At 41.7% G+C, this 16827-nt stretch overlaps 2 protein-coding genes across 5 annotated transcripts in view; both read left to right on the top strand.

Annotated features, from left to right (window-relative positions):
- Positions 1–16827, top strand: part of TBC1D19 (TBC1 domain family member 19) — a 118640-nt gene that overhangs the window by 16888 nt on the left and 84925 nt on the right. For 3 of the 4 annotated variants that reach the window (XM_059673879.1, XM_059673869.1, XM_059673860.1), the window contains exons 2-3: positions 13146–13218; positions 14424–14469. The exons of the other annotated variant lie outside the window; for it this stretch is intronic. In XM_059673879.1, coding sequence (XP_059529862.1) covers positions 13146–13218; positions 14424–14469 — 119 coding nt within the window. The remainder of the gene's footprint in view (positions 1–13145; positions 13219–14423; positions 14470–16827) is intronic. 4 annotated transcript variants of the gene reach the window in all.
- Positions 732–4603, top strand: LOC132213917 (F-box only protein 31-like). Its single transcript, XM_059660798.1, has 2 exons — positions 732–2242; positions 4555–4603. Exons 1-2 carry the CDS (start codon positions 738–740, stop codon positions 4601–4603), a joined length of 1554 nt encoding a protein of 517 aa, XP_059516781.1. The 5' UTR covers positions 732–737.

Here is a 16827-nt window from a genome sequence, read left to right as displayed (position 1 = left end):
AAGAGAAAGAAACTCAGTTACCTACAAGGGAGTACCCATACGACTGTCAGCTGATTTCTCAACAGAAACTTTGCAGGCCAGAAGGGAGTGGCAAGAAATATTCAAAGTGATGAATGCCAAGAACCTACAACCAAGATTACTTTATCCAGCAAAGCTATCATTCAGAATTGAAGGTCAGATAAAGAGCTTCACAGATAAGGAAAAGCTAAAGGAGTTCATCACCACCAAACCAGTATTATATGAAATGCTGAAAGGTATCCTTTTAGAAGAGGAAGAAGAAGAAAAAGGTAAAGATACAAATTATGAACAACAAACATGCATCTATCAACAAGTGAATCTAAGAATCAAGTGAACAAATAATCTGGTGATTATAATAGAATCAGGGACATAGAAAGGGAATGGACTGACTATTCTTGGGGGGGGGGGTGGGCAAAGGGGTGTGGGAGATGCGGGAAGAGACTGGACAAAAATCGTGCACTTATGGATGAGGACAGTGGGTGGGGAGTGAGGGCGGAGGGTGGGGCGGGAAATGGGAGGAGGGGAGTTATGGGGGGGAAAGAGGAACAACTGTAATAATCTGAACAATAAAGATTTAATTAAAAAAAAAATAAAGTCCTACAATTGGCTCCTCTCTGAGGGGGCGTGGCTAGGCCCTGGGGGGCGTGGCTGGATTCTGGGGCGGGAACAGCCAGCTTAAAGCCCGGCTGAGGCACAGCAGCCCACCAGTGGTGGCTGTTATGCGTCGAGACATGGAGGAGTGCGCTGGTCTCTGCAGCATGGGCTCTTCGCGGGGATGTTGGTGTCGTCAGCAGTGCCAGGGCCCAGCTGAGACAGCAGCGGCTGAGGGCAAGCCGGCCCCGGCCCGGGAAGAAAAGCAAGTAGAGGCGGACGCGGCAGCACGGTGCTGTGCGGGGAGTGGAGGAATCGCGAGCCCCATGCCGCCCCTGCACTGCTCTCTGCAGGACCTGCCTGTGGAGATGCTGGTGGAGATCTTCGCCTGGCTCCCTGGCACCGACCTGCCCAGCCTGGCCCAGGCCTGCACCAAATTCCACCACATCCTGCACATCGACAGCATCTGGAGACGGCGCTGCCGGGTGGAGTATGGCGTTCGTGCAAACTTGCCGAACCTGGAGAGGAGGGGTTTGTCTTATCGAGAAGTCTATGCGAAGCTGCTCCACCCGTACAGACACATTTTGGGATTGTGGCAGCTAGATACCGAGGACTATAGAACACTGCTGAGTGTCGTGGTGGACGGCTTATGCATTACTGGTTGGACGTACGGGCCTTCCCTTAACACCCATGTGGATGCTCCACTTCAGTTCAAGCCCTCGTTCAGAATTCGCCTGAAGGAGAGGAAATCAGCCAAGGTGAAGTGCATGGAAGGCCGCATCAGCAGGCCCCACAGCCGCCACGTGCAGATTCAGAAGGACAGGCTCACCCTCCAGTGCAACAAGACAGACCACCGAAAGGATTTAACAGCGAAACTTAGGAAAAAACGGGGGCTGGTGCTGACGCTGGGACTGGTGCCGGTGCGGGAGGACAGCTATCAATATGACTGCCTGGCCTACCGCCGCCTCTACCTCCCGCCGCGCCACCCGGACGACCTCATCAGGCCCGGCCTCTTCCAAGGCAACTACGATGCCTTCGGCCTAAAGGTTGCCATGCTCAGCTTCCATGGGAAGTATGCCAGGGTCACGAAGATCACGGGAGACTCCATCGGGACGTTAGAGATCCACCTCATGCGCCGCATCCAGCTGCCAGATGGCGAATTCTTCCGCAACTTCAATGAGCTCTCCCGCGTGGTCCAGGAGATTGACGAGCAGGTGATCCGGGAGCAGCAGCAGCAGCAAGAAGACGGGACTGAGGACAGCCAGGGCCATGGCTGGCAGAGCCCTGCCCAGCCCAGCGTGGGGGAGTCCGGGGCTGCAGCTTTGGAGGAGCAGCCTGTCCCATTTGTTCTGCCTGTGGGCGTGCGCTCAAGAGACCAGATCTACCCCCGCACCTGCAGGATGTGTTTCTATGGCGTGGACACTATTACTGTTACCTTACCTGGCTTCGCCTACACCAGGCGCTTCCCTGGAGTCTTCATCCTGTTCGATGAGAACCACTTGGGGTTCATCTGGCTGGAGCTGAAATACTTCGTCCTGTTGGGCAGAGTCCAGAACACCTTCCAGAATGTGGAGGCACCATCCCCGCAGGCCTTCCTGGAGATGCTCAAGGACATTCATTCTGGCCCTGACTGGTTTGGCTCAGTGGATAGAGCGTCGGCCTGCGGACTGAAGGGTTCCAGTCAAGGGCATGTACCTTGGCTGCAGGCACATCCCCAGTAGGGGGTGTGCAAGAGGCAGCTGATCCATGTTTCTCTCTCATCGATGTTTCTCTGTATCCCTCTCCCTTCCTCTCTGTAAAAAATCAATAAAATATATTAAAAAACAAAAAAAGGGACATTCATTCCAGACCCCCTGGGAGGAGAAGCTTGCAGATTTGACCTTCTGACCAAGTTACCCACCTTTGTTTTTTTTAATCCTCACCCGAGGATATTTTCCCATTGATGTTTAGAAAGAGTGGGAGAGAGAAGAAAAGACAGAAATATCGATGTGAGAGAAACACATCAGTTGGTTGCCTCCTGCCCAAGCCCGGACGAGGGCCAGCCTGGGTAAGGAGCCAGAAACTGAGGTAGAAATAAACCTTAGACCAGTTTCTAAGAGATAAACCTTCCTAATGCTGCGACCCTTTACTACAGTTCCTCATGTTGTGGTGACCCCCAATTTCATTGTTACAAATTGAACATAATGAAAGCATAGTGATTAATCACACAAAAAAAGAGGAAAAGCACGCCTGCAATTAATTCATTGAGTTACAAGTGGGACTGCTTTATTTTTTTTTTACTGAAACACCGTTTTTACTTCAGAGTGATTGACAAGCTATTGTTGACTTGCAGATGTTTTCTCTAAATGAATAAAGTGAGCCTCATTTCAAAGAAAACCATTATGTGTTACCAATGATAAAATTCATGCTTTAAATAAAAATTAGATTCTATAAAGCTTGTGTTCACCACTGTGAACTTGATGGCTTCCCAATATTTAAAGACTTTGATTATATTGATGGTGATGTTAAAGAATGCTAATTTTTGATATTGTTTAATGAAATGTGTCCACTGAATCTCTTAGTTAATATATTTGAAATGATCAATGTTTAATGTTACAAAATTATGTATAAATAGGAGATTGATTCAAAGTGTAAGGCAGATCTATAATACATGTTTATATAATAAAATATGAAGTTTATTGATAACCAAATTCAAAATGGCAACTAATTGAAACTACTACTTGTCAAATTTTGGTGTACTATCAAAGGAGAATATCAACATTATTAGAAAAGGATATTACATTACCCTCCCCTTTTCCAGTTACAATCTGTGTGACACTGATTTTTTTTTTTCACATGTATCAATGGAAACGACATGGTGGGTTGGACTATCACAGAATATTGCAGAATCCAGCTGCCTTTTATTAAGCCAAATATCAGGTTTGCAAAAATCTAAGACAGTGCCTCTTTTTCTCGTTAAGTTTTATTTCTGAAAATACAGGGTGTTTTATTTTTTTAAATAAAAATATTTTATGTTAATAATGAATGGCCCTAGCCAGTTTGGCTCAGTGTGTTGGGGTCCAGCCCCAGCAGGTCCAGGGGTTCCCCAAGGTGTGGACGGAGTCGGCAAAGAAGGAATAACACAGAGGGAGCGTTCAGTTGATCATCATAGCCAGGTTATTTTTTTATTGTCCTATTACATCTGTATTTATACCATTTGATCCTATAAGCATGCCTCTATAATTACATCATGGTATGTTTTGGGTAACATTCTACAGTTCCTTGTTTCTTATCTGACCTTTGCCAAAAATCCTGTCTCTATCTAGTTTTGTTGAGTTTAATCCTGTCTAGGTTAATCTCTGTGTTCCATTACAAGGGCTATTCCAAGGTCACTGCTCTACTGATAGGCTACAAGGAAGTGACTGAAGGAGATTATCCTACCCAGTAAAGGTTATATCCTCCCAGCCTCTCTGCTTGCCTTCCTTGGGACTTCCCTGTGTCTGTGGATCTCCAGGGGTATAGGCTTTGGTGCTTTCCCTGGTGGGCAGACCCCTTGGGATGTGGGCCCAACAAGTCCCAAATTTCTTGCCAAGTCTTAGTCCAAGTTCTTCATAAGTAGTACATGGTATTTCTGTAACACTAGGGGGATTTACTGATTTATTCTCTTCCTTAGTCCTATTAATCCCTAACTCAGGGAAACAACCTTTCTCGGGGAGGTGGTCCTGTTTAAAACACATAGCGCTAAGAGGGGGAGCAAACCATATTAACAGTATGCCAGGTCCCTTGAAACATAAGTTGTGCAGATGTTTCTTCTCTGCAGTGACTGTGTCAAGCAGCAAGGGTGGACTGGCTTCCGGCAAATTCCCCCATTTTTATTTTTTAAATGACAGCGCATGTAAATCAGCGGCCACCTCTCAGATTGGTTTGTTTAAGACTCGGAAGACCTGTTTGTGACTTTGCCAACAGGTCAGTCCGAGGCTTAACCATATATCGGCTCACCACATCCGTGGAATAGAGCGTTGGCCTGTGGACCCAAGGGTCGTGAGTTCTATTCTGGTCAAGGGCACGTACCTTGGTTGCAGGCTCCTCCCAGCCTGGGCTCTGGCCAGGGCTCATGCAGGAGGCAACCCATTGATGTGTTTCTGTCACATCGATATTTCTCTCCTGTCTTTCCATCTGTCTTCCACACTCTCTAGAAATCAATGGAGAAATACCCTCGAGTGAGGAAAACAACACATACAAAAAATAATGAATGGATTTATATTGCTATTTTAAGAGTCCAATAATTTTTATTGTGGTAAAACATACATAAGCTTTCCATTTTAACCTTTCTTTGTTGTTAATCCTCAACTGAGAATATTTTTTTCATTGATTTTTAGAGAGAGTGGAAGGGAGGGGGAGAGATAGAGAGAGAAAAACATTGATGTGTGTGAGAGACACATCTATTGGTTGCCTCTAGCGCACACCCAGACCTGGGAGTGAGCTTGCAACCAAGGTATGTGCCCGTGACAGAAATCAAACCTGGGACCCTCCAGTTCGTTCAGTCCACAAGCTGATGCTCCATCCACTGAGCAAAACCAGCTAGGGCATTTTAACCATTTTTAAATGTATGTTTTTCAGTGGCATTAAGTACATTCACATTGTCATGCATCCATCACCACCATCCTTCTCCAGAACTTTTTCATCATCCCATTCTGCTTTCTGCGTCTATGAATTTGATTCACCTTATTATAAGTGGAATCATATGGCACAGTAAGTCCTCACTTAACATCATGGATAGGTTCTGTGACTTTAAGTGAAATGACATATAATGAAACCAATTTAGGCTAATTGGTATAAACAAGAGTTAACTTCCTATGGCATCTCATCAATGTTATAATGAAATGGCATAAAATGAAACGAAGTTTTTTGATGACCTGCTATGTTTTTTTTTTTTTTCCAACTGGCTTATCTATATACTAGTATATAAAAGGCTAATATGCAAAGTGTCCCCTCAGGAGTTCAACCAGGAGACTGGGAATTTGACCACTCTCTATGACGTGTGCTGACCACCAGGGGGTGGTGTGGAATGGAGGCAGGCCCCAGACAGCAGCCAGAAGGCCCCGTTCAGCCCTAATCACCTGCCCGACCTGGGAACCCTACCTGTGCAGGAATTTTGTGCACTGGGCCTCTAGTTTTACTTATAATGTCCTCAAGGCACATCAGTGTTTTAAATGTTTCAGAATTTTCTTTCTTTTTAAAGGCCAAATAGTATTCGGTTGCATTGTATGTATGTACTAGTTTGTTTATCCAAACCTTAGGTAAACTATGGACACTTGGGTTGCTTCCATATTTCAGCTATTATAATAATACTGCTATGAACATGAGTGTACAAAGATGTGTTTGAGTCCCTGCTTTCAGTTCTTTTGAGTATATACCCAGAGTTGGAATTGCTGAATCATATGGTAATTTTTTTTTTTTTTGAGAAATTGCCATACTAAAAAGCAAACAGGCTTAATTTGTTTTAATTTCAATTGCTGTAAATATCAATGGATGTACTCCATATAAACAAAAGCATTCTTAGAGCATTCTTAGAGTCTTAATAATTTTTAAGAGGATCCTTAGACTTAGATATTTGAGAATCAAGGGTCTAGTGCAAGGGCAGGGGACCTTTTTTCTGCCAAGGGCCATTTGGATATTTATAACATAATTCACTTAATATAAATTTATGTTGCTATGAACAAAGCTCCTAGATTTTTTGAATTTTGAGTTCTGGCTGGGGTTGCCTTGGCAGGGCCAGACCAAATGATTTCTTGGGCCTTATATGGACTGTGGGTCGGATGTTCCCCTCCCCTGGTCTAGTGGGATTAGTGAAGTAGAGAGGTCAGTGAGGAAGTGACTACAGTAGAGGACAAGTTAGATTGGACTTGGCTCAGAGAAGAATGGCCAGGGTAGTAAGAAGAATCTGTGATATGAAGAGAATTTAGAGAACCTGGAGATATATGAGGCCTTAAGATGAGAGGCTTTTAGGAAAGACACAATAACTATCTTTGAATATGTGAGGCTGTCTCACGGAAAAGGATTTAGGCTTTTTTTTTGGGACCTTGTGGGGTGGGGACAGTGGGGCTCACCACTTCCAGTGAAGTGAGATAGACACTATACCAATGAACATAGTAAGTAAGTTAATCACACAGCATATTAGAGGTGATAAATACTAAGAAAGAAGAAAAAGCAGAATAAGGGGGTGTGAAGCTGGGGTGGTTGGTAGTTGCAATTTAACAAGGCGTCAGGATGTCCAGTTCAGAAGCTGTTGCAGTGATCCAAACGAGAAACAAGGAGGACTTAAGTGCGGACTTTAGAATGGAGACAGGGAATAGGTTGGGAGATATATATTTTTAATCTTTTTTGACCCTTTTTCAATCTTTTTTTACCCTTTTTTATTCATAAAATAAAACACAAAAGGAAACTACACAAATCTATAATATAATGAATTATTATAAGATGAACTACCTTGTCAAACCTACTCTGGTAAAAAAGGGAAACTTTGAAGGCTTCCTGAATAATCAATGGAAAACTCACAGGAGAGAACCCTGATACCCAAGATGGAGACCGCATAGAGACTGGTAGGAGGGGTGGAGGAGCGTCAGGGCTGGCCAGGCACTCACAGATGGCAACTGAAGTCCCAGAGAGAGATTTCAGCTGTGGAGGGGAGCAACTGAGAACTCTGGGATCTAATCCCAAAGCTGGGCTCCCCAGCAGAAAGCACCCAACTGAGGAGGGTACCCACATAACATCTAGCTGTGAAAAGCAGTGGGGTGCTGTCTGCCAGGGAGTGGCAGCTAAAAGTTCAGGCACCCTCTTAAAGGGCTAAGAAACAAAACTTTCCTGTGGAGCCACCCACCTTGTGCTCCGCCTGAGGGAGGGTGAAATGGACTGGAGCTGCGAGAGCAGAACCCAGGACTGGGGACTCAAGGGATAGAGCTCAGAAGGCAGAGTACCCCAAGTTTCCTGGGTTGAGTCATTCCCTCACACAGCAGAGGATATCTTTCCCACGTAGACATCTGCCTTGCCTCGGGGGAAGTTAGTCAACACACCCTATTGGAAAACACCTTGCCCTGAGGCCACTTAAGAGATTAAAAGTAACAATTAGCCTCCAAGCAGAAGCAACTGCCCCACCCTGTTGCTGAGAAGAAGAAACAGAGAAACCTAGCCACACAGAATTAAAATGGCTATAAATAAGTACCTCTCAATAATAACCCTAAATGTAAATGGATTAAATGCTCAATCAAAAGTGTAGGGTAGCTGAATGGATACAAAAATGTAACCCAACTATATGCTGTTTACAAGAGACCCACCTCAAAACAAAAGACATACCCAGGCCCTAACCCAGCCGTGGGCAAACTACGGCCCGAGGGCCAGATCCGGCCCATTTGAAATGAATAAAACTAAAAAAAAAAAAGACCCTACCCTTTTATGTAATGATGTTTACTTTGAATTTACATTAGTTCACACAAACACTCCATCCATGCTTTTGTTCCGGCCCACCAGTCAAGTATAAGAACCCATTGTGGCCCTTGAGTCAAAAAGTTTGCCCACCCCTGCCCTAACCGGTTTGGCTCAGTGGATAGAGCATCGGTCTGCGGACTGAAGGGTCCCAGGTTTGATTCCCGTCAAGGGGGTCAAGGGCATGTACCTTGGTTGCAGGCACATCCCCAGTGGGGAGTGTGCAGGAGGCAACAGATCGATGTTTCTAACTCCCTATCCCTCTCCCTTCCTCTCTGTAAAAAGTCAATAAAATATATTTTTTAAAAAGACGCACACAGGATGAAAGTGAAGGGATGGAAAAAAATTTTCCATGCAAATGGAAAAGAAAAAAAAAAGAGCTGGAGTGGCAGTACTCATATCCAACAAAATAGATTTTAAAAGCATCACGCTAAGTGAAATAAGCCAGTTGGAGAAAGGTAAATATCATATGATCACACTCATTTGTGGAATATAATCAACAACATAAACTGATGAACAAAAGTAGAGCCAGAGGGGGAAAAATATTCTAGAATATAATAGAAGTAATTCTGTTATTTGCAGATTTTTAATATTTCCTATAACTTTTGTGATATCATAATATGTTAGTACAGTTTTGGTAATATTATTATACTTAAAACCCTTTTATTCTTGAAATATTAATGTTTATTGCCTGCAGTATTATTATATGTAAGATAATTTTTCTTGAATAATTATTTATTGCATGTAACATTATCATATTTAAAATTGTTTTCTTGAGATATTGTTTATTGCATGTAACATTATTTAAGATCATTTTCTTGAAATATTAAGGTTTATTGCATGTAACACTATTATATTTAAAATCGTTTTTCTTGAAATAAAAAAAACTGAAAAAAAAAGGGGGGAAACTTTGCCAGCCAAACCAGAAACCCCTTCATTTGCCCCATCCCCATCACGAATTCCTCCCTCCCCAACCACCTGATTTGGTAATCACTTTCCTGCATTTCTTGATAGTTTTATTAACCAAATGTATATCCATAGACACTAACTTGGTCTTGCCAATTAAAAATTTTTTTTTATTAAATCTTTATTGTTCAGATTATTACAGTTGTTCCTCTTCCCCCCCCCCCATAGCTCCCCTCCACCAGGTTCCTCTCCCACCCTCCGCCCTCACCCCTCCACCACTGTCCTCATTCATAGGTGCACGATTTTTGTCCAGTCTCTTCCCGCATCCCCCACACTCCTTTCCCCCCAAGAATAGTCAGTCCACTCCCTTTCTATGCCCCTGATTCTATTATAATCACAAATTTATTCTGATCATCGGATTATTTATTCACTTGATTTTTAGATTCACTTGTTGATGGATGTGTATTTGTTGTTCATAATTTGTATCTTTACCTTTTTCTTCTTCTTCCTCTTCTTAAAAGATACCTTTCAGCATTTCATATAATACTGGCTTGATGGTGATGAACTCCTTTAGCTTTTCCTTATCTGTGAAGCTCTTTATCTGACCTTCAATTCTGAATGATAGCTTTGCTGGATAAAGTAATCTTGGTTGTAGGTTCTTGGCATTCATCACTTTGAATATTTCTTGCCACTCCCTTCTGGCCTGCAAAGTTTCTGTTGAGAAATCAGCTGACAGTCATATGGGTACTCCCTTGTAGGTAACTGACTGTCTTTCTCTTGCTGCTTTTAAGATTCTCTTTGTCTTTTGCTCTTGGCATTTTAATTATGATGTGTCTTGGTGTGGTCCTCTTTGGATTCCTTTTGTTTGGGGTTCTCTGCGCTTCCTGGACTTGTAAGTCTATTTCTTTCACCAGGGAGGGGATGTTTTCTGTCATTATTTCTTCAAATAGGTTTTCAATATCTTGCTCTCTCTCTTCTTCTGGCACCCCCATAATTCGGATGTTGGTATGCTTGAAACTGTCCCAGAGGCTCCTTTCACTGTCTTCGTATTTTTGATTCTTTTTTCATTTTCCTTTCCGGTTGGGTGTTTTTTGCTTTTTCGTATTTCAAATCTTTGATTTGATTCTTGCGATCTTCTAGTCTGCTGTTCGAGTCAGTATAATATTCTTTATTTCAGTCAGTGTATGCTTAATTTCTAGTTGGTCTTTTATCACAACATCAAGGGTCTCACTAGATTTCTTGAGGGTCTCATTAAGTTTATTGGCGGTTTCTAGAAAATTCTTGAAAAACCTTAAAAGTGTGGTTTTGAACTCTTTATCCAGTAGTTTGCTTTCCTCCATTTCTGTCATTTGTGACCTGTTTCTTTGTCTCGGCATTTTTTTATGCTTTGCTGTGTCGATAGAGTGGCTTTCTGTGCTAAGTGTCCTATAGGGCCCAGTGGCTCAGCCTCCCCAATTACCTGAGGTAGACACTCTTGGTGCACCCCCTTGTGGTCTTTGTGCACAGTCTTGTTGGAGTTAAGCCTTGATTGTTGTAGGATCCCTGGGAGGAATTGAGCTCCAGGCTAATTGGCTGTGAGAATCAGCTGTGTCTGCAGTGGGAGAACTTCTGTGCTGAAGACACCCTTCTGGGGCAAGACTTGCTTCAGTGGGGCTTTGGTGCTCACTGAGTCTGCCCCCTGAGTGTGTCTCTTATGGATCTGAGGAGTTGTAATTGGATGGTCCCACTCTGACCACTGGGTACACTGGCTCTTGGATCTAAGGAGGTGCTAATCTAGCCTCTGCCTGAGGCTACCCAGCAGAAGCCAGCTGTAAAGCAATGCAAGTTGCCCTGGGGCCCTGGGCCAGCTGCAGTTTGTTAGGTAATTTTCAGATTACAAAGGGCCTGGCCTTTCATATGCAAAAGCCTCCGTGTACAGCTTGGGCAGGGTGGGTCCCAGGGGATCAACAGGGCCGGTGGAGCGAGCAGTATGGCTGCTCTCAGTCCTGCCCTCAGAGGCCCTGGCAATCACTGTGAGCGCCTCCGAGAGAAAGCTGCCCTCGAGTTCCGACCAATGCCAGACAGTCCCGTTTCTCCCATATGAGTCTGGGTCCTCAGAGACTCGCCCGGAACTGGAGCTCAGAGCTTGAGACTCCCTCCCGATTGAAAAAGACAATCGTGTCCTCAGCCGCCAGCCCTCTCCGCATGCGCCTCCGCACCTTTGTAAGTGGTTGTGCAAAGCAGCAATCTCTGGTGTTTACCTATGCCGCCATCTTGGTTTCTCCAAAAAATTTTTTTGATATGCCTTTTAAAGTCTTTAAAAATCTATGCGTTTCCTTTCCTTCCCTTCTTTTTCCTTATAATTTATTGCTGAAGAACTGGGCCGTTTGACCTTTATAATTTCTCACATCCTGGGTTTTTCTGATTGCACACCCATGGTGAAGTGTAACATGTTCCTCTGTCCTTTGTGTGACTTGTAAATTGACAGCTGGACCCAGTGGCTTGAGCAGACACAGGTGGCCGCCGACGTTGGCAGCAATGTTATTTCATCAAGAAGCACATTGTGTCTGTCTTTTGCAATGTTATTAGCTGTTTCTGCTCAATGCCTAGAATTAGTAAGTTATGAGGGGTTGCAAAATGGTGATATTCTAATTATATCATATCTGTTTTAGTTATTAGCTGAAATTCCTTTATAAAGAGACATTTCCTCTTATCTACTATTTGGTTGCCCAGTGGTACAGTTCCCATAGGAAAAGCAAGATAAATTACTTTTCCTTTATTTACCAGTTTTCAAGGTAATAAATTGGTTCACTGTAATCCTCAATTCTTGTTACTTTATCGGTAGTATTTTCTCCTCAAGGTGGCCTTGTCTGAAAAGGGTGCAGTGCACTGGTTGGTCAGTTTCAAGAATTCACAAGTGGAAGGCTGCTCCAGTCTCTTCAGACCTAATCCGCTTGACTGGATTAGGCCAAACCCCTCTCAGTTTCAGCTCCTGTTCTAAAATTGGCTTATCATATGTTCCAGTGAACTTGTCGGCTATTTTGGAGTTCTGTTTTTACATATATCAGATACCCCACTGCTTCCCATCCACAGATGCTACTACCATACACTATAGATTTTGTGTCCTTGGTGTGTCCCCTATTGCTTGTATGTTAGGCTTGTAGGGGATATCTTATCATCAAGTTTTGTTGCACATGTTTTCCATGGGATGTTGCTTTTGGTATTGAGTTGCTTGGTCTCTTTTTATGTGGAAATCAGGGAGATTAAAAAAAGCAAAAACAACTCATTGTCACCAATGCAATCTTTCCAGAAGTGGGTCAAATCTTAGAAGAGTTAGAATGGAATTGAGAGTAACTAATGTTTCTTACTTGGAAGATCTGGTGATAGTAATTGCATGGATGATGATTAAAAAATAGAAGAGAAGGAGCAAGGTAGTAAATGGAAGATAAGATTAATATTTTTATTTCATAGGTTTGAAATGCTTATGAGATACTCTACTAGAAATAATTCTTAAGAAGTAGACTTCTGGAATTTGATAGAGAGAGCTAAGTGATGAAAGATCAACATATTGAAAGTCATGAAGCCGTTATAGGTTCGAGAAATTATATTTTTGGTAAAAATTACAGTATGAAATATCAGTAGAATAAAAAGCTTGTTCTTGAAGAGGAAAGAGGTACTAATAAGCATTTGTGAAATAGTAGTTTTATGTATTTCCCATAAATATGCACAACAAATGCAGGTTCACATTGAGCAGCAATCCAAAGAGGAAGATACTAATCAAAAATCCATTTTAAGGATGCAACTGGGTTTTTGGTCATTAGGTGTAGATGCTGTATATGTTGGGTATAATATTAGGAGAATGAACTTATGAAGTCTGAGTATTTTTTCTACTGGAAAAATGATGTTAAGTATTCATAAAGATAAAAACACTAGATGATGTTAGATAGCTATGAGCTACAAGTTTTTATATTTTGAGTAGAAATGTTTAATACCACAGATCCTCTATTTCAGAGTAGTTGAAAAAGAGTTCTGTCTTTTGAGCTCATCTAGTTAATTCCCAGGTGTTCTGACCTCAGAGCGAGGTTTTTAAATAGTCTATATATTTGGACACACTTTTTAAAAATTTCTGTTAACATTAAATATCAACCCAATGACTTATCTTGACCTCTTTTTCTTTTTTCTAAAATTAGGCCAGTCTTCAGAGAACTGATATTAAACTTGAATCTCTAAAAGAAGATATCAAGAGATTCTTTAAAACATCAGGTTTGTAAGTTGTTTCCCCCCCCCCAATTCTTTAAGGCAAAATAAGGAAATACTGTATTTGAAGGAAATATTTCATCCCCATCTAATTACGCATTCAAACTTGTGAAAAAGTGGCTGGATATATTTCTATTTGGGAAGAATTAGAACTTTCAAACATTTCAATAAATGCTGTAAAAATTTAGGGTCACTAAGGAAATGACTGCTTTACATCAGTTAGTTTTAAATACTGTTTACCTTCCTGATCAAATACATCCTGAATATATGAAAAATCCTCCTCGTTCAGGAACTTGTCTTTTCCTTTTTTTTGGTATATATATTTTTTTCCTTCTACAATTATTTTCCCTCCTCTTTTCTACCCTTTCAACAAACAACAACAAAAATCCTCCCCCCTTTTAGAGCAAGAAGAGAGGTTCCCTATTCTAACCTTTGTACATGGAAACTGAGATATTAAGTGGTTTACTTATCCAGAAAAGTTCAAGTAGTTATCAGCCAAGATAACTGATCTGACTTGTGGTAGGTACCTTATAATAATCCACTTCTGCTGCTAGGCGTTTACTGACTAGTTCATGTAACGGATTACTTGTGGTCTGCATTTTCCAAGTGTCTGGCTCTTTCTTCTTCTTTTTTTAAAAAAAAGTATTTTTATTGATTTCAGAGAGGAAGGGAGAGGAAGAGAGATGTAGATACATCAATAATGAGAGAGAATCATTGATTGGCTGCCTCCTGCATGCCCTACCCTGGGAATCAAGCCTGCAACCCAGGCATGTACCCTGACCAGGAATCAAACCATGACCTCCTAGGTCATAGGTCAATGCTCAACCATTGAGCCACACCAGCCCGGCTGCCTGGCTCTTTCTTGCTTTTCTCTAGGCACAGTCATCATTGAACTAGTAGTGCAATGGCTAGAGATTTCAGCATTTGTTGAGCAACTTAATGGTAGAAGAAGGAACTTTTTCTCCCGTCTTGAGAAATGGTGCAATAGTTTTACTTAAAAAATAATATAATGTTGACAACTTGGCTACTCAGTGTTTGCCAAGGGATATTATGAATGCATAGGAACTAATCCTTAATAACACTACACAGCAATTGCCAGCTGATAAAGTGCTTTCACAAATGAGTATAATGTTACAGTAAGGTACATTAATTATAATGTATATCTATCTTTGAAACTAATATGTTTATATATTTTGTTTTTTTTAAAACAGGTTGGGAGAAGAAACTTCAGAATGCTGTTTATAGTGAACTGAGTGTGTGAGTTTTTCCTACCTATGATGAAATACTATGTTTAGCTATATTTACTTTGTAAGTGCTGAATACAGTATTGTTATGTATACTCATTGTATTATTTCTTATTAATATTAATATAGCATTTAAAATTAGTTAATACTTTTAAAAATTACACTTTTGCCTGAGAATATTAACTATATATAGTTGTTGTTTTTGGATGTTTCCTTTTTTTAAAAAAAATTTGTTTTATTGCTTAAAGTATTACAAAGAGTATTATATATGTCTCCTTTTTTCCCCCCTTCTTGACATTCCCCTGGTCTCCCCTATCCCCCAATGTCTTATGTCCATTGGTTATGCTTATATTCATGCAGACAAGTCCTTCGGTTGATCTCTTACCAACCCCCTCCTGTCCCCCAACCCTCCCCAGCCTTCTTGCTGTAACTATATAGAGTTTTTATATGTCACCAAAATTTATATTACAAATTTATTTATTCAGTGTAATTAGGGCTTCTTGTAAGTTACTATTTCAGAAAACTGAAGCTTACCAACGTTCTATTTATTGTTACCATTTGGGATATTACCCTTTTTCTCTTTATTAATATTATTAAGACCATCATACAAAAAATTAACTTCTTTGTGTATGTGGACTTGCCCTCAGCATCCATTGAGATATATAGAACCATTTGTCATTACAAAAAATGTAGATCTAGAATGTTAGCCTTTGTAGTTTATTTACTATTTCATCATTCCTCAGTTCTTTACTGAGTCCCTGCCATGTGCCAGCACTGCTCTGGGCACTGGTGCAGCATGCGAAGAGACGTGCTGTAGGCAGAAGGGAACAGTGGGCTCAGAGACTTGGAGGGGGAACTGTGGCTCAGTGAAGGAACAGAAGTTGAATGGCTGGGTGGTATAGGGCCGTGGTCGGCAAACGGCGGCTCGCGAGCCACATGCGGCTCTTTGGCCCCTTCAGTGTGGCTCTTCCACAAAATACCACATGTGGGCGCGTACGTACAGTGTGATTTAAACTTTGTGGCCCATGTGCAGAAGTTGGTATTTTGTGGAAGAGCTGGTATTTTGCGGAAGAGCCACACTGAAGGGGCCAAAGAGCCGCATGTGGCTCGTGAGCCGTGGTTTGCCGAGCTGCAGTTTGCCGACCACTGGTATAGGGGAAGGGCCATGGTAAAGGATGGTATTAGCTACGTAGGCAAGAATGTGCCTCATACTCAAGGCTTTGTAGACTGGATCCTAATAGCATTTGGGTGTCAATTTAAAAGTTTAAGCAGAGTAGCGACATGACCATATTTGCATTTTATTCATTCAACAATGTGCTGGTTATCTAGTGTGCGCCAGGCATTACGCTAGACACTGGGATTGCAAGCACTGGTGAACATGGGAGACATCGCTCCTGGCTAGCAGCCAGGCAAATTGGCAAATAGGTTGAAAATGGCACGGAAGCAGGGACAGTCTGACGGGTGAATGCAGACCAGAGATGCTGGTTCCCTGAAACAGTGTCTGTGGGGAGGAAAAAGCTGAGAACTATTTGTGGGGGCTCAGGGGATCGGAAGAGAAGGAGTCAAGAATGATGCACAGGTTTCTATCTGACAACCTTCTCTCTACAGTAAGTGCACCCAATTTCAATCCTAAATTTCTAAGTTTTATTGCATTTAGAAGTACTGTAATTATTATTAAAGTGGAAGGATTTTAGAGTGATATTTAATTCTAAACCACATGTCCCTTTACAAATGACACATTGAGCACCATGAAATAATGGTTTTTAAAATGATCTTGCATATAAGAAATACTGAGGTATCTAGAGGTTATCATGTTTTTCTTTGTGAAAGGTGATTTATTCAGGTATATGGAATGTAGATTTTAGCGGGAAAAACAATGAGCTAGAAATAATCAGTAAGTGAAGCTGTCTTTAAATGAGGTAGGATAGGTTACTCTTTTCTATTCTAGAAACATTTGTTATGGACATTTGAACCTCTCACATTTAGGTTCTGGGATAGGTACTGGTGGCTTCGTATGTCATTAACCCTTCACATGCTGATGTCCCACTCTGGATGAGGAATTTCTTGAGAATTCGGTGTATGGTTCTTGACTATGCAGCATAGTTACTTTGCTGTAGGTACAGGTCCTATAAATAACCTTTTTTTGTGTGTGAAAGAGATTGGAGTAAACGATTGGAGTATCATGTTTTCCCATTGCCTTCTATGTGATTTCACATCACTCTGTGCCTTGATCATTATATCCCAACCATTCTGTTTAATGTTTTTTTGTTGTTGTTTTTTAAGGATTTTTAAACATTCCAAATGTTTCCACCTTAGGGTCTTATGCTTGCTTTCCCTTTGCCCCAGATCTTTGTATGATAGGCTGCTTCTT

The sequence above is a fragment of the Myotis daubentonii genome, chromosome 1, assembly GCF_963259705.1.
Source record: "Myotis daubentonii chromosome 1, mMyoDau2.1, whole genome shotgun sequence".
In the NCBI taxonomy this organism is placed as follows: Eukaryota; Metazoa; Chordata; class Mammalia; order Chiroptera; family Vespertilionidae; genus Myotis; species Myotis daubentonii.
Note: the sequence above shows the minus strand (reverse complement) of the source record. Positions and strands in the feature narration are given on the sequence as shown.

Bases quoted from the DNA above. Each gene is read 5' to 3' on its own strand.
- LOC132213917 (XM_059660798.1), top strand. From the start codon at position 738: ATGCGTCGAGACATGGAGGAGTGCGCTGGTCTCTGCAGCATGGGCTCT. The intron at 2,243-4,554 runs GTTTGGCTCAGT...CTTTGCCAACAG, and splicing joins ATTCATTCTGGCCCTGACTG to GTCAGTCCGAGGCTTAACCA.